General features: G+C 42.7%; 1 protein-coding gene across 7 annotated transcripts in view; it reads left to right on the top strand.

The window, feature by feature from the left end:
• The window catches only part of MATCAP2 (microtubule associated tyrosine carboxypeptidase 2), a 50,025-nt gene extending 31,781 nt beyond the window's left edge, over positions 1 to 18,244 (top strand). For 5 of the 7 annotated variants that reach the window (XM_008261646.4, XM_008261648.4, XM_008261647.4 and 2 more), the window contains 5 exons: positions 8,331 to 8,474; positions 9,215 to 9,347; positions 9,818 to 10,123; positions 11,391 to 11,488; positions 15,657 to 18,244. In XM_008261646.4, the coding sequence (XP_008259868.1) occupies positions 8,331 to 8,474; positions 9,215 to 9,347; positions 9,818 to 10,123; positions 11,391 to 11,488; positions 15,657 to 15,815 (840 nt within the window). In that variant the 3' untranslated portion in view covers positions 15,816 to 18,244. Of the gene's footprint in view, positions 1 to 1,441; positions 1,558 to 3,185; positions 5,035 to 8,330; positions 8,475 to 9,214; positions 9,348 to 9,817; positions 10,124 to 11,390; positions 11,489 to 15,656 lie in introns of those variants that run through there. The other 2 variants (XM_051853293.2, XM_070059723.1) reach the window with 2 other exon arrangements.
• The last annotated feature ends 5,825 nt before the right edge of the window (positions 18,245 to 24,069 follow it).

Genomic DNA, 24,069 nt, shown 5'->3' with positions numbered 1-24,069 from the left:
TGGGAGGCAGCAGTGGTGGCTCAAGCAGTTGAGTTCCTGCCGCATGGGTGACCCAGATAGCATTTCTGGCTTCCAGCCTTGGCACCACCCCTCCCCCTGCCTCACAGCCATGGGGTGGGTATTTGGGAAATAAACCATGGCTCCCCCAGGCCATAGAAGAGAGCTGGATCAGAAGAGGAGCAGCTGGGACTCAAACTGGTGCCATTACGGGATGCTGGCACTGCAGGCGTCAGCTTCACCGGCTGTGCCATAGCGCCAGCCCCAATTCCTCAACACTTTGATTTGGAGGGAAGAAGGAGGTTTCCCACTGTACAGTCAGAGCGAATGCTCCCTGCGCTTGAAGGCAGTCTGGGAGCATTGGCAGCCCCACGGATGGGGAGCTGACGCTGCTTGGCCTGTGGCTTTACACCTTTATTCTACCCTACTTCCAGCTTCAGGAGACCAAACGTAACCTCGGAACAATTTAAACTAAATAGCACCAGCGATCCTAGCTGGCTTCAAATGCCACTTTTGTAAGAATGCTCTCAGTAAGTGCCGGATCTGCTGGTTAAACCACTTTAATCAAATAAAAGAAACTCATACAAGGCCTCTAGAACACATACTTAAATTTCTATTTGCATCTGAGTGATTTGTAACATCGTGTCATATGAGTGATCTCAAAAAATTCATGGAAAATGAATATTGCGTGGGTTTCAATATTCCTTGCATGAAAATAAACTACCAAATCTATTTTCTTGTGAGCTTCTTGAAGGATCCTCATCCATCCTTCTCCCCAGCTGTGAAGCTAATAAAACAACAGCTTCAGTGCTGGTCTCCAGAACTCAGAAACCTGGGTTTTTCCAGCATGACCAAGCAGCCTCATAGTCTGCAGTCTCCACCCTTGAGGCCTCGCCAGCCCCCAACCAACAGTCCAGCTGAGTTTCATAATCTGATAGTAATATAATTGGTATGCAGAGATCTATGCTTTATCTTAAAATTAAATGCTATCCTAATTGTGTTTTGCATTATATTTCACAATGCATCTTCATTTTAATATGGAAATATATAAATTGCTTGTCTTCGAGCAAGATGGATACTTAAAGGAACAAATAAGGAGCAGCCTCCCATGTCTCTGGCATCCCCCAGTGTGAGGCATCTCCCACAAGGAGCCACTTGCTCCTGGGAGATTTCACATGAACATTCACGTCACTTAGGATATGGGCCCAAGTCACAGAAAAAACCGTGACATCTAGAAGGTGGCCTAAATAGAAGAGGTCATGGTAAGGTACCGTCCAGGGAGGGAGAGACATTGCCTGCAAAGGCAGAGCACTGTGTACCCCATAGCAAGCAGGGGTTCCAGCTGGAACAAAATCATAATTATGCTGAGAACAAACATATCAGCTTTCTAATAATAAAACACTAAGTGGTATTTTGATTTCTTATAAACAGATATGTCCATGGGCAAACGAGTATAGTTGCACTGTTGGGAAGAAAACTACAAGAAATAGTTCATTTTACAAAAGGTGTTTGATGTCTCTCCAAAAAGCCTTTTTCTATTACAGCCATGTTAGTTAAGAGGTAGGTTGTAATTTGATATTAGTGTACTTTTTTAAAAAATGTATTTATTTATTTGAAAGCAGAGTTACAGAGAGAGAGAGGAAGAGACAGAGAGGGAAATCTTCCATCTGCTGGTTCATTTCCCAAATGGCCTCAATGACCAGGGCTGCGCCAGGCCAAAGCCAGGAGCTTCTTCTGGGTTTCCCATGTGGGTGTGGGGGCCCAAGCACTTGGACCATCCTCTGCTGCCTACCCAGACCATTAGGAGGGAGCTGGATCAGAAGTGGACCAGCCAGGACTCAAACCAGTACCCATATGGGTGCCAGCATAGCAGGCATCAGCTTAACTCCCTATGCCAAAATGCCTGCCCCAATGTTAATATATCCTATGTATATTATATATTTAAGTGAAAAAATTGATATGCTTGTTTAACTTTAGTGTCCTAATTTTTTCTTTATCACTTCAAAAAATTAATTCAAATTAATTGTCCCATACTTCCAGGTTAACTTTGTAGTTACTGGAAAATCTCAGGGGTATTTAAAATAGAGAACAAGAAAGGATTCTGATTCTGACAGCTTATCTTTTTTCTGTATAGAAGCAACAGAATACACAACATTCTATGCCATAGCAATGTATTTACATTTATAGAGTTCAGATACTCTAAGTACCTAGAGGGACCAACTTCATTATATTAGGAAAGAAATTCTGATTTCTATCTTCCTGGGTAATGAATTTTATGTAATCATGGTACAGTGGGATCACAAACTCAGGAGACTACAGGCTCTGGGCAGGGTCATAAATGATTGCAGTAGCCACCTGGGCACAGTAGCAAATTGGAGACCAGCATTTAGCTTGAACCACAGTTTGGATCCTGGTTATTTCATTTTCAGGGTTTATAAAGCTGATTTTTTTATATGAAGTGTTTGAGTTTGTAAACATTGATACCTAATTTAACTAAACAAGCAGGTGCCCACGTCATGAAATTCGTTTGTTGGTTGCCAGATTTTCCAGATCTGTTAGGCATGGGCCCCATTCTATTAAGGACAAATAATTAGCATAATATAAAGACTTTTAAATGGAGCCCTCTAAAGATGATTTTAGGGTTTATATTATGAATGGAATAGGCAATTCATTGTTATATTAAAATGTACACATAATAGATGAAAACATAAAATCATAAACTATGCTCAAAAACAAGACGGGTATTCTTTTCCTGTTTTGATAAGAAAAAATTAGAAATAAACTGCCTTCACTAATAGGATATACTGGCATAAAATTTCTTTAAGGATAAGTTGTAACTGTACTAGATTGCAGTAGTCCTCATGTTGTCGAAACAATGAAGGGCAGGAAAAAGAAGCCTTCTTCAAATTAAACCGCCCCTTGAAGGCATGATTTTCTGCTTAGCAAATCACAGAGCTCTCAGATACCTTTAAGTTAGAAGGTTTTTTAAAAGATTCTTTGGAGCTCAGAATGTTCCATGGTAGCTTTGTGTGTCAGATTGGAGAAGTGGAGTCATTTCTTAACCTAATTGCAAGGCAGATTTTCTTACCGATCAAAGTTGGGAACACCCCAATCAGATTGTGTGTTCTTGGAAGAAGGTAGGACCTGGATGACTTGTTGAAATGCTTTGTTCATTTACTTTTGAAAGCTAACTAATGTGCACATTCTCAGGTTCTTATCTTAACAGGGTCTTTCCTACAAAACGGCTTGAATATCTACTTTTTCCATTGTAAGGTTTGAAAGAATAGTCAGTACTAAGCTGTTAATGCTTATAAATATCTTTTCCTGGTAATGTTCCCTTCTCGTTTTCCCACTCTCCCTTGTGTGCATCCAGACTCCCCCAACCCTGACAAAATGAAAATGCAGACAGGGAGAACCAAGGATAGGGGAGTAGGAAAGGACGCAGGTGACATTTTCTTTCTTTGCCTGGCTGTGTCATTCATTGAAAGCAAACTCAATGTCTGAGATTAATGTTTCCTGGGTCCTACATTTGTATAATATAATATACTCCTTATAAAATAGCTTGATGGTAATTTCACACAATATTTTTAAAATTTTTGCACATAAACCAGTTTTATGTGTAGATTTTTTTACTTGCGGCATCATATTTGTGCTCAGAGTTTCAGATTAGTGTTAGTGATACTCAACTTGCGTTCCCTTTTGCCTGGAATGCCCCCTTCCCTCTAATACTGCACTTCTATTTATCTTCTCTCAGTGACCTCACAATATTTATAAAACTCTTCAAAAGTACTAGTATATCATATCTATTTCTGTGTCATCTCTCCATTCTAATAATAGGCCAGGGATCCAGATTCTAAAAAATACGGAGGTAAAGGGATTGGCACATAGCAAGTGACCATAAAGATGAATGAATGAGTGAATTCATAGATAAATGAGTAGTCTTTTTGCTGATTTGCTAGAAATTTAGTGAGGAACTTTATAAACAGTGGGTCCAAATTTGTGGCCCATGGGACCAGATTAGCCTGTCTCATATCTTTTGTTTGGCCAATACAGTGCTTTTTAAAACATTGAACTGTAAAGATGTTCTTCTGTTGCTCTTAAAAGCAATAGTTTTACACAGTGGCTACTGCATCCAGTTAGTTGAAAGTATTTAACTGTGTGACCACTGCTCTAGGGTCTCCATTAGTCTGTGGCTACAGTACCTTAAATGAGGCCCAATGACTTGATTGAGTCATGAAAAATCTTTATATATTTAGTTGGTACCAGAGAGAAATAGCCACAATTGAAAAACTCATTTAGTGTTTACAAGTTTGCTTTCCATTCTGAGGGTCTCAAAGTAGCAGTGTGTGTGTGTGTGTGTGTGTGTGTCCCATGATTATCTGAAGTAACCATTTTTCAACGGTTCTGAGAACACCAAATAAGAAAAAGGGTCTATGTAAGTTAGAAAACACATATTATTATATTCTTTTCCAAGTTTTACCATACATAGTATCACAAAAAAGGCTTGGGAAGAGTCTTTTGTTTAACTTATTTCATCCAATATTTTCCAAACTCATTTGGCCATGGAACCCTTTAACAAATATCTTGTAGATCTCTTTGCCTTAAAAAACAGTTTGAAAAATGCTGGCTCACAGAAGAAGACTGTCTGATCTCCTAGGAGTTATTCAATATGGGCGGGAGGGGCTTCTAGATTTTATTTATAATTTTCTGAAAAGAGGAGGAGTGAAGGAAGGGTTGGGATTAGGGATTAATTAGTAAGGTAAGAAAAACATTACCTTGAATAAAAAGTTGGAAGGCAAACCAATATCTTACATTTCTAAAATTAAAACCTAGCGATCTTCTGAAAAAGCTTAAATACTGTGTGCATTCGGAGGGGAGGTAGTTTGCACAGCACAGTCACATCCCTCCTCCCCACTTTGTCCCTGCAGCAACCCGGTTAGGTGAGTAGGCAAAGATTTTCATCTCCATTTTGCCAGTGAAGAAACAAAACCTGAGCAAGGTAAAAGGACATGCCTAAGATCACACAGTCAGCTAATGGTGAGGGCTCACCTAAAACCAGGTCTCCTGACTTCTAGTCCCACAGCATCACCCTACTTCATATCGTGTTACTGTCTCTGATGTATTTGGTTTTCCACTGGGTGAAAACTGCAGTTGAGAGTTTTTTAACACATGATGTTGAAGTGGCTCGTGAATGATGGTCAGATTTCCAAATTGCTGATCAGTAAACAGAATCAGCAAGTAAACCAAAAGTATGTATTTGCCTGAGATCCTTCTCACATTTTTTAAAAGTTTTATTTATTTATTTACTTATTTATTTTTACTTGAAAGGCAAAGTGACAGAAATAATTCTGATGATTCATTCCCCAAACGAATGGTTGGGCCAGGCTGAAGCCATGATCTGGAACTCCCATCTGAGTCTCCCATGTGGGTAGCAGACATCTAAATAGTTAAGCCATCACCTGCTGCCTCCCAGGGTGCACATTAGCAGAAAGCTGGATGAAAATAGATCAGGGATTTAGACCCAGATACTTTGGCATGTGATTCAGGCATCCAGTGCAACATCTGAACGGTTGTGTCACAATGCTTATCCCCTTTCTAATGTTTTACTGTGCACTTGAATCACCCGGGGATCTTGTAGTGGGCATTTAGGCTAGCAGTTAAGACAGCTGGTTCAATTCCTGGCTGCAGCTTCTAGCCAGTGCACATTCTGGGAGACAGGGGTGGTGGCTCAAGTAATTGGAGTCCTGCTATCCACGTGGGGACCTGGATTGTGTTCCCTGCTTGAGGCCGTAGCCCCAGCCCTGTCCAGGCCAGTGCGCACTTTGGGGGATAAACAAGTAGAGGGAGGAGGAGCTTATTCCTTGTGCCTCTCCCTCTGATTCAGTAGGCATAAGGGTAATAGGAGGCTTCAGTTCTGTGTTTGGAACCAGCTCCCACACCACACCAGAGGTGCTAGCCCTTGGACCTCACTTTGAAGGGTAAACCTTTCAATAACAGTTTCAGTAAATCAGCGAGGCAAAGCATACTGAGGGCATTGCTTATTGTGATAACTTTATGATACATGCTCGGTTTATTAGTAATTATGTTCTTCTGGTATACATGATATATATGTTGAGTTCCAATTCGTAGCAAGTGAGCTTTTCTGCAGTTTTTGTGTCAAGCAGGTTGTCTGTATCAACGGCAGTTGTCAGCAATGTTCACGCACCGGTGGTAATGCGATAGTCAGCACGTGTTGTCTTGTTATGTCTCAGACATGCTTTACAAGAGTCGGTTAAACTTCCTCATCAAAAACACGAAGTAGACATTGTTATTATTATCCCCATTAATAAATGAGGAGACTGAGTCACAAGTTTAGTGACTCGCCCAAGGTATCACAGCCAGAAGTGACAGCCAGGGTATCAACTCAGGTGTCCAACTCTAGAGCTTGTACCTTATATCCTTGCTACCCCAATGACAGTCTAGAAACTACAGACTTTATATGACATATCTAAGAATTTTCTAGTTTGTTTCACAGTTCATGTAAGATATATTTGAGTTTTCCAGCTTCTTTCCCAAAAGGCCATTGAAGAGCAGTTTTCTTCTTACATGTTCTTTTCTTGTGGCCTTCCTGCTGATACTGGTGAATTACATTGTGATTCATTACCAGTTTTATTTTGTTTTTTGCCTTCCAGCCTGCATATGTGCCTTTGGAGAAAAATACCTCAACTTTTTTACTGCTTTGTTGTAAGAATTTATGAAGGATGAAAAGTAGAAGGTATCCTACTGTGAACAAAAGATAAAAAGTTTCTTTTTTTTTTAAGATTTATATGTTTATTTGAAAGGCAGAATTACAGAGAGAGAGAGAGAGAGAACTAGAGAGAGCAAGAGAGAGAGAAGGAGAAACATCTTATGCTGGTTCACTCCCCAAATGGCTGCAACGGCTGGAGCTGGGCCAATCTGAAGCCAGGATCCAGGAGCTTCTTCCCCTTCTCCCACATGGGTGCAGGGGCCCAAGAACTTGGGCCTTCTTCTACTGCTTTCCCAGGTGCATTTAGCAGGGAGCTGGATTGGAAGCGGAGCAGCCAGGACTTGAACAAGTGCCAGTATGGGATGCCAGCACTGCAGGTGGCGGCTTTATCCACTACACCACAGCACTGGCCCCCTTTTATTTTGTTTGTTTTTTTTTTTTGTTTGTTTTTGAAAATTTATGTATTTATTTGAAAGAGTTACAGAGAGAGAAAGAGAAACAGAGAATCTTCCGTCTGCTCTTTCATTCCTCATATGGCCACAATGACCAGGACTGGGCCAGGCCAAAGCCAGGAGCCAGGGGCTTCTTCTGGGTCTCCCACATGGGTGGCAGGGGCCCAAGTACTTGGACCATCTTCTGCTGCTTTCCCAGGTGCATTAGCAAGAAGCCGGATCAGAAGTGGAGAAGCTGTTACTGGAGCCAGTGATGCCAGCACTGCAGGCAGTGGCTTAACCTGCAGCACCACAGCTCCAGCCCCAAAGGTTTCTTATTTATGTTGTTTTCTGCAACAAGAGCCACTCAGGAAAACAGCAGATTTTTTGGATTGTTATGGAAGACTGCTTGATCCTTCTTCCAGTTTTCAGAAGTCCGATTTTTCTTTATCTGAGAGAGAACTGTAACGGAGCGATGTGCGGAGGCACTTTCCACTCATTTCTCCCGCCAAACCTCCAGGTACTCTCGGGCAGCCAGGAGCCTCTCTGCTCCAGCTGATTAGACTCCTAGATATCAGACCTGCTTGAGTACCTGAGCACGAGCCTCTCCATCTCCAGGTAAAGGAGAGTGCACAGGCTTTTGTTGAAATTTGTGAAAATAAGGCCGGCGCCGCGACTCAATAGGCTAATCCTCCACCTAGCGGCACCGGCACACCAGGTTCTAGTCCCGGTCGGGGCACTGGATTCTGTCCCGGTTGCCCCTCTTCCAGGCCAGCTCTCTGCTGTGGCCAGGGAGTGCAGTGGAGGATGGCCCAGGTGCTTGGGCCCTGCACCCCATGGGAGACCAGGATGAGTACCTGGCTCCTGCCATCAGATCAGCGCGGTGCACCGGCCGCAGTGCGCCAGCTGCGGCAGCCATTGGAGGGTGAACCAATGGCAAAGGAAGACCTTTCTCTCTGTCTCTCTCTCACTGTCCACTCTGCCTGTCAAAAAAAAAATTAAAAAAAAAATTTGTGAAAATAAGTGGAAATCGTTTAGGATTAGAAAAATGTGGCACTTATTTGCAATGTAGTCTAGGTATCAGGTCACAGTAAATAAGAATAATGGTATTTATGGTATTACTCATCTCAAAGTAATATGAGGTTATTTACTTATACAGTTTCATTCTTTTACAGTCCATCAATATCATGGAACTAACTTTACAGAAATACGGAAGTTATGAAAAATTTGAACAAGCCACTGGTGGTAGCTTGCTCTCCAAAACTCGCATCTGGAGTCATGTCAGGAAGTACATGATGAAGGAAGGCTGCTTGGGAGAGGTAGGAACCATGGGGAACCACGAGGACCCGACTTGGCATTCTAACTTCTTTCTTTCTGCAATCTTTTTTTGCCCAACCCTATTTTACTCATGAAATTAGTCACCCAGATTTCTCATTAAACATCAGGGGCCCTAAAAGAAAGAACTTGTAGAAGAATGGGATTAAAAATATGCTGATTTCGGTACAAAAAATTGAAATCTATACATAGAAGGGGCCTTCAAAAACTGCATAATTTGAAAATGCATACTCTGAAAAAGACTCTTCAGTTTCATACTGTTTTCTTCTTTTCACTGCCATGTCTGCATTGCAAGTGAAATTATATGAATCACTTTATAAAAATTGTTAGGAAATTTGCCCTGTTGATCTACTTGAAAGCCTTGGGCTGGCAGCTAGCAAGACTCAGGCTCCTGTACCTTCACTTGAGTCTTATTAGCCGAGGACTGTATTTGAGACACACCAGAGGTACAGGTTCAAATCCTCTGTCTTTCTCAGCACAGCCATCTACTTTCTCTTCAACCCAAGAAGGAGTCTTGAGTTCCCAAAAGGGTCAAAATTAGGAGGTTCAAAGGTGACTGCACCTTTCATCTTCTAGATTTCTTGGAGAGTCAGTGTCGTTGTAAACAACACCAAAAAAACAAGTCTTCAGTTTCTGGGTCCGTTGCTTTTGATGAAAGCTTTCTTGCCCTGCTCTTGCCTGTTGTTTTATGTGTGTGTGTGTGTGTTTGTGTGTTCTTCCTTAGATTGTGGTTCATCTCACTGAGGATCTGCTTTCCCGAGCTTCAATGACAGTAGTGAATGGATGTCCAACTCTAACCATCAATGTTTCCACTGCACGTGAGCACTGGCTGGAGGGAATGCTGAGGCATGAAATAGGTACTGGTGACCTTTTTCCATTTGCTCATTTGTAATATCAGGAATTAGCCCTAAAGAAGTACTCTTTTAGGATGTGGTTTTGGTTTTTGTTTTTGGTTTTTTTTGTGTGTGTGTTTCCCAAAAAGTCATGGTGGTTCAGCTTCAGCTGAACTAAAGGTGATACATTTCTGTCTCATTTCAAACTATTTAAGGGCACTGTTTAGCTGTGCTAGGCTTAGAAAGCCATATAAAGCCATATAAATCATCTGCATTTCAATTCTACCATCATAACTGAGAGGTTCAGTTCAATGTGAGATTCTTTTTAAGTAATTCAAGTTTATGATTCTTCTCTTTAGAAAATAAGTTGTTTTTAGGCACACATCATTTTGGTTTTAGAATTGTTGATAGAATTTTTTTTTGAGGAAGGGAAGAAGAATATGCAAGTAATGCAAGAATGGCACTACTGTCACTCATGGGCCTTTTCTTCATAGGCACACATTATTTTCGAGGTATTAACAATCTCCAGCAACCATGGAATAGTTGGACTGGCCGTAAGAAACATGAGCTAAAGCCCAACAATCCCACAGAGGAAGGACTGGCAAGTATTCACAGCGTCCTGTTCAGAAAAGACCCCTTTTTATGGAGGGCTGCCCTCCTCTACTACACTGTGTATCGAGCCAGCCAGATGTCCTTCTGTGAACTCTTCAAAGATATTGGCAAGTTTGTCAAGGACCCCAATACAAGATGGGATTACTGTGTACGAGCCAAGAGAGGATGGACTGATACTTCCCAACCAGGTGGGTGTCCCTTGGCTGCAGGTTTTCTGACTTATTGGCCAGGTTGTCTCATAATTTTGGTAATACCTTAATCCCCGAATAGGAGAATCCATGCATGTCTGACTTTGTTATGTGAGGTCATTGCAGTTTTCCAAGACTATTTTTTCTTAGCTTTATTTTTACCCAGCTTATTTTGAAAATTTTAGTCCAACAGAATGTAGATCAAACATCTGTATACTGTTCATCTAGATTCACCAGTTGCTTGTTTTGTTTTGTTTTGTTGACAATCTTGCTTTCTCCGACTTTTTAAAAAAGCTTTATTGAGATAATTCACATTCACATACCATACTTCATTGGTTTTTAGGATATTCACAAGGTTATGAAATCATCACCACTAATTCCAGAATATTTTTGTCATTCCAAAAGGAAACCAGTTACACATTAGAAGTCATTCCTGTTTCTTCCCCTCCCCCTCAGTTCTAAGCAACCACTTTTAGTGGTTTTTAATTTTAGTCTTTGTAGCGTTACCTATTTTGGACATTGCATATAGATGAGATCATGTGATATGTGATCTTTGTGGTGGCTGGCTTCTTTCAATTAGCATGTTTTCAAAATTCACTCAAGTTGCAGCATTTTTACTACTAAATTGGTATTCCACATTTTATTTATCTGTTTGCTAGTGATGAACATTTAGGTTGTTTCCACTTGATTATTTTTGTAGTTTTTTATTTATTTGAGAGGCAGAAAGAGACAGACAGAGCTCCCATCCACTTGTTCACCCCTGAAACGCCTGAAACAATCTCAACTGGGTTGTGGCTGGAGCCTGAGCCAGGAGCTGGAAATACAATCCAGGTTTCCCATGTGAGTAGCAGGAACCCTGAGCCAGGAGCTGAAAATACAGTCCAGGTTTCCCATGTGAGTAGCAGGAACCCAATCACTTGAGCTATCACCATTGGGTCCTAGATCTGCTTTGGCAGGAAGCTGCAGTCAGGAGCCAGAACCAAGAATTGAAGCCAGGCACTCCAGTGTAGAACTTAGGCATCTTAACTGCTAGGCTAAATGCCTGCTTCTGTTTCTGCTTTCTGCCTACTATGAATAATGCTGCTTCAAACATTTCTGTATGTTTGTTCAGATAAGTTTCCATTTCTCTTGGACATATATCCATGGAACTGTTGAGTCTTACGGCAACTCTATATTTAACCTTTTGAAAAGGCTGTTTACCAAAGCAGCTTTACTTTTTTGTGTACATTATACGGCTTCAGAAATAAGCACTCTTTTTCTTCCTCAGGGTGTTTCAGTAAAGACCAGGTGTACTTGGATGGAATCCTTCAGATCCTCCGATACAGAGAGAGCATCGACTTTCATCTGCTCACTGCCCTGGGGAAGGTGAGTAGTGCCAGGGGCACGTAGTCCCCAGACAGACACAGCCACGCAGCAGCGTCTTTGTTTTTTTTTTTTCTTTTTTTTTCTTTTTTTAACACAATATTTGTTTATTTAATACGTGTTTCTTTATTTTTTAAGATGTATTTATTTATTTCAAAGGCAGATAGGGAGAGGCAGAGGCAGAGGCAGAGGCAGAGAGAGAGAGAGAGAGAGAATCTCTCTGCTTGGTTCACTCGCCAAATTGCGGCAACAGCCAGGCCTGGGCCAGGCTGAAGCCAGGAGCCAGGAGCTTCTTCCCCTTCTCCCACATGGGTACAGGGGCCCAAGCACCTGGGCCATCTTCTGCTGCTTTCCCAGGCACATTAGCAGGGAGCTGGATAGGAAATGGAGCAGCCAGGACATGAACTGGCATCCATATGGATGCTGGCCCTCTGGGCATTGGCTTTACCTGCTATGTCACAGCGCAGGCCCAGAGAGCAGCATCTTCTCCAGCTAGATTTTGTGATTAAAAAAGACTCTGGTTCAGGCACTTTTTTGCTTCGTTGTTGGGATAAATTTCTTTCATGTGATAATGGAAAGGAAAAAATAAGGTTCTTTCATAGAACCAAATTGCAAAAGTGCTTTGTAATCAATAAGATAAAGAATGAATAGGAAAGTTGGGAATCTATACAGTTTGGTTTTTACATATATCTTTTTCTTAAAAGCATCATTTTCTAAAAGTATTTAAAAGTAAGATAAAGCTGTAACACTTTCCTATTTAATATCACCAAAGGACAGGAATATTCTCTGATATAATCATATGATTTTCTTATTAAGAAATTAATTGTTGACTTAATATAATATCTAAATCTAAATCACTTTGATTTCCCCAAAATGTCATTTGTAGTTCTTGTTTTGTGATCCAAGTACTTATCAAGGCTTATCCATTGCATTTGTTATAACTTTCATTTTTTAAAATCTAGAACAGTTGTTCTCACCCAATTCTTTTTGGTTTTCATGACATTTTTAAGCATCAATGACAGTTCCTTGGGAACTCCTACAATCTGGATTGTCAGATGGTTTCCTCGTGATGACATTCAGGATAAACATTTTTGCCAAGGATACCAACTAAGTACTGTTGTGTGTTTCTCTTGCAGCACATGTCATTTTGCCCTTTTATTAGTCACGTTGTGTTTGTGCACCTGGCTAAGTTAGTGACTCCCAGATTTTTTCATTGTAAAGATTCCTTTCCCTTGTTGTGTTAGTAAGTGATCTGTGGGGTAATGCCTATGAATAGACTCTTCTTTAACAGCCTTTCAAAGAATGGTTTTGATATCCATGGATGGTCTTTACTCTTATCAATGATAACACCAGTGGGGAAAAATGAAGGTCTTTTACTTCTGTTATATTTCTTTTTTAATTCCCTTTTTTTGTAGGATTGTGAACTTTCATTTTTTTCAACTCTTGATGACTGCACCTGTGTTTTGTTTTTTACAGTTAAAAGTTTTAACATTTATTTTCATTTTATTAGAAAGGCAGAGAAACAGAGACAGAGATCTTTCATCTACTCGCTCATGCCCAGATGGTGACAACAGCTGGGGCTAAGAGCTTGGAACTCAATCAAGGCCTCCCACATGGGTGGCAGGGACCCAAGTAGCTGAACCTCCCAGGGTGTGCATTAACAGAAAACTGGAATTGGAAATGGAGCTGGGGCTTGAACCAGGCACTGCAATATGGGGTACAGGTGTTCCAAGGGGCCTAACCTCTATGCCAAGTGCCTACCCATCCTTTGTTCTGTTAAAACATGTCTCCATGTCTTCTGGCAGATAAAATGTTCTGGGCTCCTTTGTGCTTTTCTTCCTTTTTAAACCCAAATCTAAGATTCACCATCTCTTAAACAAAGCTTTTATTCTGGTTAGTGGGAAATAGTGTTCAGAAAACAGGATCTGAGCACTAGTTGGGCTCCCTGCCCATGGCCTGCTCTTGCCTCTAGACCGTTCAGTGATCAAATCATCCCCACCTGTTCTAGATCACAGTAGGGGCCGGCGCCACGGCTCAATAGGCTAATTTCCGCCTTCAGCGCCGGCACCCCGGGTTCTAGTCCCGGTCAGGGCGCCAGATTCTGTCCCGGTTGCCCCTCTTCCAGTCCAGCTCTCTGCTGTGGCCCAGGAGTGCAGTGGAGGATGGCCCAGGTCCTTGGACCCTGCATCCGCATGGGAGACCAGGAGGAAGCACCTGACTCCTGGCTTCAGATCAGTGTGGTGCGCCGGCCACAGCGCATGGGCCACAGCAGCCATTGCGGGGTGAACCAATAGAAAAAGGAAGATCTTTCTCTCTGTCTCTCTCTCTCACTGTCCACTCTGCCTGCAAAAAAAAAAAAAAAAAAAAAAAAAAAAAAAAAAAAAAATCACAGTAGGCACAGTAATCCCACTTCAAGTCAGACCCCCAGTGTTCCTTCCCACTTTGCTTCCTGTTCCATATTTATACCTGCCTTTTCTCAAAATGAGCACCTTGTTTTTCATATATTAGTATATTTACTCATTCTCTCCTATAATAAGCTCAAAATGGTTTAAGAATTGCTAACCATACTAGTGTCAACAAATCTATCTTCATTCCATTTAGTGATATAAATGTCAAATAAATAATTTTAAAAATAATAAAAACATTTAAAAACCTAATAAAATGCAGATATAAAATGAATGCCTGAAAGAGTGTTGATCAGAATATAATATTTAAAGTAAATTATGTTTTGGAATTTAACAATGTAAAGGTAATTTATAAAACTTAAAAATTTTCACTCAGGGCCGACGTTGTGGCATAGTAGGTTAAGCCTCTGCCTGCAATGCCAGCATCCCATAAGGGCAACAGTTGGAACCTCAGTTGCTCTGCTTCCAATCCAGTTCCCTGCTAATGCTCCTGGGAAAGCAGTGGAAGATGGCCCAAATGCTTGGACCCCTCTAGCAGCATGGGAGACACGGAAGAAGCTCCAGGCCTCTGGCAGCAATTTGGAGAGTGAATTGGCAGATGGAAGATCTCTCTCTCTCTCTCTGTCTCTTCTCCTCTCTCTGTAACTCTGCCTTTCAAGTAAATAAAATAAATAAATAAAAAATAAAAAAATTTAACCCCTAAACCTAATACATATACCTTCTAACATAGTAGAATGAAAGATGAAATTTTTTAAAATGCTTACAAAAATTCAAAATAAATGCAAGAGAATATAACACAGATCCCACCTCTTGTTTCCCAGATTAAATAGAAATAGGAATCCGATGTCATAGTGCTAATTTTCCTCATTTACTAACAAAGCATTTGCAGCCTAGCTGTTTTCTTGACCTTTTAATTTAGATTTATTTAGTCAGGAGGTTTGTTTGGATTTAGAGTCTTTCACACACACACACACACACACACACACACACATATTAATTGTAGTTGTCTGATTTTGGGGCAAACAGTATATTTAGGAGTAGAGTGTTGAATGACCTTGATCTCTGTATTTTTTTATTTTTTAATTTATTTGAAAGGAAGTATTACTGAGAGAGGAGGAGGGACAGAGAGAAACAGATTTTCCATCCACTGGTTCACTCCCCAAATGGCCACAACAACCAGGGCTGAGCCAGGAAGAAGCCAGTTGCCAGGAGCTGGGAGTTTTCTTTTTAAAGATTTATTTATTTATTTGAAAGTCAGAGTTACACAGAGAAGGAGAGGCAGAGAGAGAGAGAGAGAGAGAGAGAGAGAGAGAGAAAGGTCTTCCATCTGATGGTTCACTCCCCAGTTGGTCTCAACGGCCAGAGTTGCACCGATCCGAAGCCTGGAGCTAGGAACTTCCTCCAGGTCTCCCACGTGGGTGCAGGGGCCCAAGCACTTGGGCCATCTTCTACTGCTTTCCCAGGCTGCAGCAGAGAGCTGGATCAGAAGTGGAGCAGCTGGGTCTCGAACCCATATGGGATGCAGGTGCTTCAGGCCAGGGCGTTAACCTGCTGTGCCACAGCGCTGGCCCCCTATATACTTTCATTTAAGACCCAGGCAAGAAATGCAAATGTAACTTATAGTTATATAGAGAGAATTTTATATAGTTATATATATAGTTAATTATATAATACATAATACAATATATAATTATATAGTTATATATAGAATTTTCAAATGTAACTTATAGTTAAGGCTTGCAGTTAATCTGTCTTCCTTTTCTCAGGTTTCTTATGAAGATGTGGATCGCTTAAAAGGATTGGCAGTTACTGAAAACCTGCGGGTCCCTCACTTCCTGCAGGACCACAGCCGGTATATGGAACACTTAGAGAAGATCATGGAAGTGAATGAACTGACAGACAGGGAACTGAAAGATCTTATATAGTAATTAGCATCCTTGCACACATAGCAAAACTATACCTCCATGTATATTACCAGTTAGGTGCAGTTCGCACCAGATTTATAAAAGAACGACTGTTTGGGTTTTCTAAAGAATGGCTTTCAGTATTCAGTTGAATTTTTAGATTAAGTACAAACCTTAAACTATTTCCATAAAATGTTTCTGTGGGCTCCTGGGGAAGTTAGTCCTATTTTCATCTGCATCTCAACAGAGGCAAGTAAAAATACTGCTGCTGAGTGTTTTTGCAGACTCTTGGTTGAACTGAGTGATAAACTTCTGCCTGGGCACTGAGCCCAGCTCTGGCTGAAGACAGGTTGAATTCCAAGCAGTGTCGTGCGTACTCCAAGGTTATACTTTATTTGATAAATGTTGGTAATTACTCTCCTTTGAAAAATTGGCACTCCTCAAAGCTAGCTATAGCTAACATTTCTTATTTCTCTTCTCCATTAAGTAATGTTAAAGGGAGGGAAAGAGCAATTTGAAGAGTTTTCATTAAATCTTTTATTGTTCACATTATTGTTTTTGCCTTCTCAGCTCATGTAGGAACTAAATTAGAGAATTATTTCTTTCTGTTATCATTTAACCTAACTTTTCATTTGCTGAAGCATATTATACCCCCTTTTAGTTTTTAATGAAATTTTAAGGTCTTTCCTTTTGTATCTTTTATATAAATGATAAGAATAAAAGTTCCAGGAAAGTTTGTGTACACAAATCAGAATAGTTAGGGAAGGGGAAGCTACTCACCTTTTTCTTAAATGTAGCATGTAACAAGCAGGGGTCAAGTAGACCAGACTCCCCAGTGCAGACACTGGATGTTGATGGGTGGCACCTACAGTAGACTTGACCATGTTCTGAAAAGTACCGTTTCTGCTCATTGCCATTTGAGAAGCCAGCCTTGTGATGCTGGTGCAGTGTACTTTGTCAAAATCTGTGATTTCATCAACCCATAGCTTATACACCTAGCTTTGTAATTTATCTGTTTCGGTATATACTTGGAGATATATATTTATATACACACACATACACACATTCAGGATCAAATGGTTGTTCATGCAACTAACTTTAATGCCTAGAAATAATGCTGATATAGACACCCATTCAGGATTATTACTGTAATTCCCCCCAAAAGCTGTCTGAGAGTGTATCTTTACCCGCTTCGGGCTACACTATGGTGCTAATACTTGTGGATGTGTACTACAGAGCCTGGTCCACATCCATGCTACAAAGTAACCTTAGGAAATATTTTTCAGGTGGGGTTGTATGATGTTTTTCTTTCACATATCTACAAGGGCTTGCTTTAAGAAGAATGTCACAGCAAAAAGGTTATGCACTAGCTGGTGTCTGTGCGTTCTTGCAAAGCCATGCATCTCGCCTGTGGCAGTAGAGGGCCAGGCCCTTTGGAGCACAGAAAGCTCCCTACGTGTGCCACGCTGCCTAGCTTGTGTGCTGCACATATTTGCCAGTTCAGGGCAGGGTGTGTCGACACAAACCAGACACCAGAAACCTACTCTTGGTACCTGAAGCATGTACCTCCTCGTTGCAGACTTTCAGCTCTGTATAATGTTTTTTGACTTGATCTTGAAACTTGTTGAGGGTGACTGGGAAAGCAATGCCTTGGAAATACAGACAGAAATGGCGGTACTCATGTCCTGGGTTTTAAGTCCCAATGCTTATAAATTCAATATTTGCAGTCAGTAACACTGCTAATCTTATGTTATGGTTTAAATGTATAGGAACATCACAGCAGCCTTAATTTCCTCTTGGTAGGACTATTTGCAGTGGTTCTAGTCCGTGGAATTTAAAATGGGCAAATATTCTATCTCTGTCTAGTTTGGAAAAGGAACCACTTTCTTGCCTTACTGCTTTGGTATAAAAATGAAAAAGAAGAGAACTCTGCAGAAAAAAATGACTTTAAATCATATTGATTGTCTTAAGGTATTTTAAAAGTTAGCAGTGAACCAAAAGTAGTTTCAGATGAGCAGAAATACTCTCAGCTTTAAATGTTTGAAGATTTAATGAATTTTATTAATTCTGTTTCCTCAAATAGCAGTAAGGTCAGTTTTGTTTCCTAAAATAAAAGTTTTAGCAAACATAAAACGATAGCAACAGTACTTAGGAGAATAAATGGAAAACAATCTTAACTTTAATTATAGTGGTTATTTGCTATAGGCTGTTCTTCAGTTTTGTTCATTATAATCTAACATATAGTTGAATCAAATACAAATTCTAGTAAATTGTTAGGTTTTAACACCAGACAATGTTCAAAGTTAATGTTTGCAAACATAAATCCGTAGTCTGCATTTCTTTATAGTTGCACTTTTGTAAAAGTATTAAAAATGTATTGTTTGTTTTGTGTGTTTTTGGGCATTTAGTGTCTCGCTATAATAAAAGGAAATAGCACTGAGATTCTCAAATGAAGTATGTGGAGATATATATGCATGTAACCTTCTCTTCCTTGAACCCCTAATTATATTTTTATTGTGCTAGTTCTTGTTTTTCACCATGTGGTGATTATTGAAAAGATACTGACAGGCTTCTCTCCGAGTGTCCTTAACTTATGGAGAAATAATACGTTTTCCACACCTTACCTTTTCCCGGCTTTAGTTCAGCTTATACCTTAATGGGGCACATAAAGAAGAGTAAATAGGGCCATTGCTGTGGCGTAGAAGGTTAAGCTTCTGCCTGCAGTGCCAGCATCCCATATGGGCCCCAGTTCAAGTCCTGCCTGCTCCACTTCCAATCCAACTCTCTGCTAATATGCCTCGGAAAGCAGCGGAGGATGACCCAAGTAATTGGACCCCTCACCCATGTGGGTGACCTGGAAGGAACTCTTGGCCCCTGGTTTCCATCTGGCCCAGCCCCATCTAGCCATTGCTGCCATTTGGGGAGTGAACCAGTGGATGGAAGATCAATCTCTCTTTCTCTTTCTCTCTCTATTTCTGCCTTTCAAATAAATGAATAAGTCTTAAAAAAAAAAAAAAAAGAGGAAAAGGAGAGGGACAATTTTGACTTAAGTTTCTGCCCCGCTCATTTGGTAGACTTTAACACAGAGCCTGTTGAGGAATGGAGTCTACACTAAGTGCCAGAGAGCCCCTGATGAAGACAGGCAGTCCCGTGAGGAGGAGAGGCACAGAACGAGATGACAGCAAGGAAGTGCTGCCAGGAGAAAGGATGCTGAATTCAGCGAGGGTTACCCTTGTGTTTGAAGAGGAGAGATCATTTACCATGTGGTTTTGTTACCGCTCTTTGTAAGGCTTGTGTTTGGAGCCTGAGCTGTAGCCCAGGTAAGTACACTACACAAGCATCTGCCCAGGTCATCGAAAGCCTGGCTGTCCAAAGGGGCCAACACTTTGTCCTTAAGAAGATGAGCCTGGAGCAGGGACCAAGAGGAGAGTGCAGGGGCCCTCACCCAGCAGGGCAAGTAACCAGTCTTTGAATCCAAACATTTCTTTGCACTGTAAGTTTTGTCCGCCAGCTGTGGTTTTCATCCACTTTTGTTCACTGTTATTCCAAGAGCTAAGGAATCAGTGCCTTGAAACTGCTGCCAGGGGGTTAAATACTAGTGCTTGCCAGCCAGCTGGGGTAGAGCCTTAAGAAGAGGTGGGAGGTGGGAGTTTGGCCTCGTGGTCAAGCCACTGATTAGAGTATCTGCATCCCACATCCCAGTGCTTGCTCAGTGCTCAGCTCCAGCTCCTGATTCGACTACCCGCTAATGCAGACCCTGGGAGGCAGCCATGCTGGCTCAAGTGATTGGGTTCCTGCCACCCACATGGGAGGCCTGGATCAGGACTTCTGGCTCTGCCCTCCCTGACAATTGTAGGCATTTGTGGAGTGACTAGAATATGGGAGTTCTCCAACTATGTCATTTTCTTTTTTTAAATTTTTTTTTATTTATTTTTTTTTTTTTTGACAGAGTTAGTGAGAGAGAGAGAGAGAAAGGTCTTCTTTTTCCATTGGTTCACCCCCCAAATGGCCACTACGGCAGGCGCGCTGCGCCGATCTGAAGCCAGGAGCCAAGTGCTTCCTCCTGGTCTCCCATTCGGGTGCAGGGCGCAAGCACTTGGTCCATCCTCCACTGCCCTCCTGGGCCACAGCAGAGAGCTGGACTGGAAGAGGGGCAACCGGGACAGAACTGGCGCCCCAACCGGGACTAGAACCTGTGGTGCCGGCACCATAGGCGGAGGATTAGCCTAGTGAGCTGCAGCGCCAGCCTGTGTCATTTTCACTCTCGCTTTTTTTCAAATTAAAATAAATTAATATGTGTTATTTCAGTGGGAGATTTGTGGAGCTCTGGAGATAATTTTTTTCTTTTAACATGGAGAATAAGGTAAATCCTGGCATCATATATTATCGGAGGTTTTTTATTTTACAGTGCTGATCCCTGGTATGATTTTTTTTAAGATTTATTTATTTGAAAGGCAGAGTTACAGGGGGCTGGCACCGTGGCTCACTTGGTTAATCCTCTGCCTGCGGCACCGGCATCCCATATGGGCACCGGTTCTAGTCCCAGTTGCTCCTCTTCCATTCCAGCTCTCTGCTGTGGCCTGGGAAAGCAGTAGAAGATGGCCCAAGTGCTTGGGGCCCTGCACCTGCATGGGAGACCAGGAAGAAGCATCTGGCTCCTGGCTTTGGATCAGCACAGCGCTGGCCATAGCGGCCATTTGGGGAGTGAAACAACGGAAGGAAGACCTTTCTCTCTGTTTCTCTTTCACTGTCAAATAAAAATTTAAAAAAAAAATTAAAAAGAAAGGCAGAGTTACAGAGAGGTAAAGGCAGAGAGAGAGAGAGAGAGAGATCTTCCATCTGCTGGTTCATTTCCAAATGGCTGCAATGGCCAGAGCTGAGCCTCTTCCCCATCTCCCATGCGAATACAGGCGGGTCCAAGCACTTGGGCTATCTTCTGCTGGTTTCCCAGGCCATAGCAGAGAGCTGGACTGGAGGTGGAGCAGCTGGGACTTGAACCGGTGCCCATGTCGGATGCCGGCACTGCAGGCAGCAGCTTTACCTGCTATGCCACAGTGCCGACCCCTAGAGTTCTTTTTAAAAAGTATTTTAAATATTTATTTTCAATTATGTGAAAGGCAGAACAATAGATTTATTAAATATACATATTTCAAGAGAGAGATCTTCCACTGGTTCACTTCCCAAATGCCCACAACAGCCAGGGCTGGACCAAGATGAAGCCAAGATTCCAGAACTCAGTCTGGGTCTTCCACGTGGGTGGCAGGGTCCCACATGCTTGAATCATCATCCGCTGCCTGCAAGCATACATTATCAGGAAGCTGGATCAGAAACAGGGTAGTTGGGACTGGAACAGGCCTTCCCCCAACATGGTATGTGGGCCTCCCAAGTGGCAGATCAACCCAGTGCACCACACTGCCTGGTCCCCCGTAAAGTCTCAGTAGCAGCAGACAGTAATGACATGAACACATCCCCACTGTAGACAAAGCACGTATACAGCTCTTTTGCCATTGTTCAAATACCTCCATCATATTTAGACTGCTATCCTAATTACCAGAAAACTAAGTAGCTTAGATCCTACAGGTAAACACCCTCTTTAGGAAGACGATGGTTCTATTTTGTTGCTGGTTTGTATCAGAGGGTCTGGTTCTCTCTGTGGTGAGTTTGGAGAGCTCTAGTCAGCAGTCAGTATTACCAAGCAGAGAACATCCTGATGGCCCCCCAGTCTCCCCGGGAAGCCAACGTCCTCAGTAATGTCCGTGTGTCTCTCCGCGACTCTCCACTAGAGGGACCACTAGCTCTGCTCCTTCTCCCACTTTCCCCCTCCCCATGTTTTATCTCTGGCTGAAGCTAAACCTCCTACCTGGGGGCCGGCATGGTGGAGCTGGCATCCCAAATGGGCACCAGTTGGAGTCCCGGCTGCTCCACTTCCGTTCTAGGTCTCTGCTATGGCCTGGGAAAGCAGGAGAAGATGAGCCAAGTCCTTGGGCCCTGCACCCGTGTGGGAGACCCGGAGGAAGCTCCTGGCTCCCGGTTTCGGATCAGCTCAGTTATGGCCATTGTGGTCATTTGGGGAGTGAAGTAGCGGATGGAGATTCTCTCTCTTGCTTTCTCTCCTCTCTCTGTGTCACTCTGTATTTCAAATAAATCTTTAAAATTCCTTGAAACTGTTTTGAGTTGAAAAGCAATATCCAGGGCCTGTGCCGTGGCTCACTAGGCTGATCCTCCGCCTGCGGCACCGGCACCCCGGGTTCTAGTCCCGGTCGGGGCGCCAGATTCTGTCCCAGTTGCCCCTCTTCCAGGCCAGCTCTCTGCTGTGGCCCGGGAGTGCAGTGGAGGATGGCCCAGGTCCTTGGGTCCTGCACCCGCATGGAAGACCTGGAGGAAGCGCCTGGCTCCTGGCTTCGGATCAGCACGGTGCAGGTGCAGCTGCAGCAGCCATTGTGTGGTGAACCAACAGAAAAGGGAGACCTTTCTCTCTGTCTCTTTCTCTCACTGTCTAACTCTGCCTGTCACAAAAAAGAAAAGAAAAGAAAAGCAATATCCATGCTCTGTGTATTTACTATTTACAGTCTAGAGAAATATTTTCAGTAGCATTCCAGTTATGCATTTGAAACAAAATATGAGAGAAGCAATTTGAAATTCAGGTCCTATTTTATCTTAATTACCTTAGACATTTCTCAAAGCAAACAATGTTTCTCTTGTAGAGAAATGGGGGAGGAGGAGATAACAGGAAAAGACACTGGATCCCATGGCAAAACAGATTTCTCTGCTTGCTGCTTTTGCCAGACTCAAGACACCTGGTGGCAGTACAGCCTTCCTATCCTCTGGCCCTCTGGGCTGCTTTGGAATGGAACTCTGGAAAATTGCAGAGGCTTAGTCCCATCTCAGCTGGCTCAGACCTCTTGTAAACTAGGTTCCTTCCCAGGGCTGAGAGTTAGCTATGTGGTCGGATTTGTCCAGAATGGTTCTGCACATTGAGAACATGCACACATGAGGGATCTTCAGAGAGTTCATGGAAACATCATGTTCTGAAAAAACTGCATGAATTTCAAGCAAGTTGTTGCACCAAAATAAACTCACCATTTAATTCCATTTTCTTTAAACTTTCTGAAGTTCCTTCAAACTCTGTTGAGGATGAAAATTGAGGCTTTCGCACCAACACAGCGCCACACAAATCAGCTTTTATGCTTTGCTTTTTTCTTGGCTTCCCTTAGGCCTCCAGCAAAGGCTGGTTGTGTGCTCCGGCTGGGCCTGGCTGTGCTGAGCGGCCCGCAGGCAGCAGGAGGGAGCCTCTGGGCAGAGAGGGCTGGGAGCACCAGCCCTCCGGCCATCTCCCACACCCTCACTACTGAGCTGATCAGGTTCAATGTCTTTGAGGGGGCTCATGGTTTTCTTACAATGAGGAAACAGACTCGCTTTGCCTGGCTGCTGGGCGAGGTCTTCCCAGGCTGGTGCTCAAACCCCTCCTGGCCACAGCTTTAGAGAGGACTTCCCAAGAGAACACAGAATACAGGGGATCCTGCTCCCACCTGGCTAACAGGCTCCATGGCCTGGCCCACGCGGCTGCAGGAACTCCGAATTGGAGCCCTGCATAGCCCAGCACCAGGACCCTGGAAGGCGGGCGCCTTTCTGCTCCCTGTCCCCCCCCCCCCCCCAGACTCCACCCCCGGGGCCAGCCTAGTGGCTGCATAACTGTGATTAACGGACAGAACCAAAGTCAAGGCTTTTCAATAGCCCACCCTTCTCTCTGGGACTTTTAATTTCCCCTCAAAATACATATTTTAATTTCTTCACTCTAGAAGGAAGCACTTGATTATTTTGATGACTTTTCCTAGCAAAATTCCACTCCAGGGAGCGGCATGATGGAAAAGAATTACAGCGGCTAATCCTTCCCACGTCTCCCCTGCTGCTGTGAGAACCTCAGCACGCTGGGTCCGTGAGGAAATGTAGTATTTATTTGTTCTGTTAAAAAATAGAAATGTCCCATTGTCTTTTGTGTGTGCTTTGGGCCTTTGATTCTCTGTGCATCTAATGGACCATTTCACACACACATAAAAGCAGGAGCATGGAATGGGTCCCTCTGTTCCCATGAGCAGGCTTTAAAACTATGCACATTTTGCAAATGAAAGTTTTCTTCGGATTCTAAGTGCTACTCAGTCCTCTGTGTTTATCCTGTAGAGGAAGAGGGCAGATGTGGGCCATCCAGTTGTTCAGTAGCCTTCAAGTTTCTAGACAGCCTGTGCTCTTAAGCCACCTCGTGCCTTCTGGGCGAAAG

The sequence above is a fragment of the Oryctolagus cuniculus genome, chromosome 16 (genome assembly GCF_964237555.1).
Source record: "Oryctolagus cuniculus chromosome 16, mOryCun1.1, whole genome shotgun sequence".
NCBI classification, from domain to species: Eukaryota; Metazoa; Chordata; class Mammalia; order Lagomorpha; family Leporidae; genus Oryctolagus; species Oryctolagus cuniculus.
The sequence above is the reverse complement of the archived record's forward strand: the minus strand, read 5'-3'. Positions and strand labels throughout refer to the sequence as shown.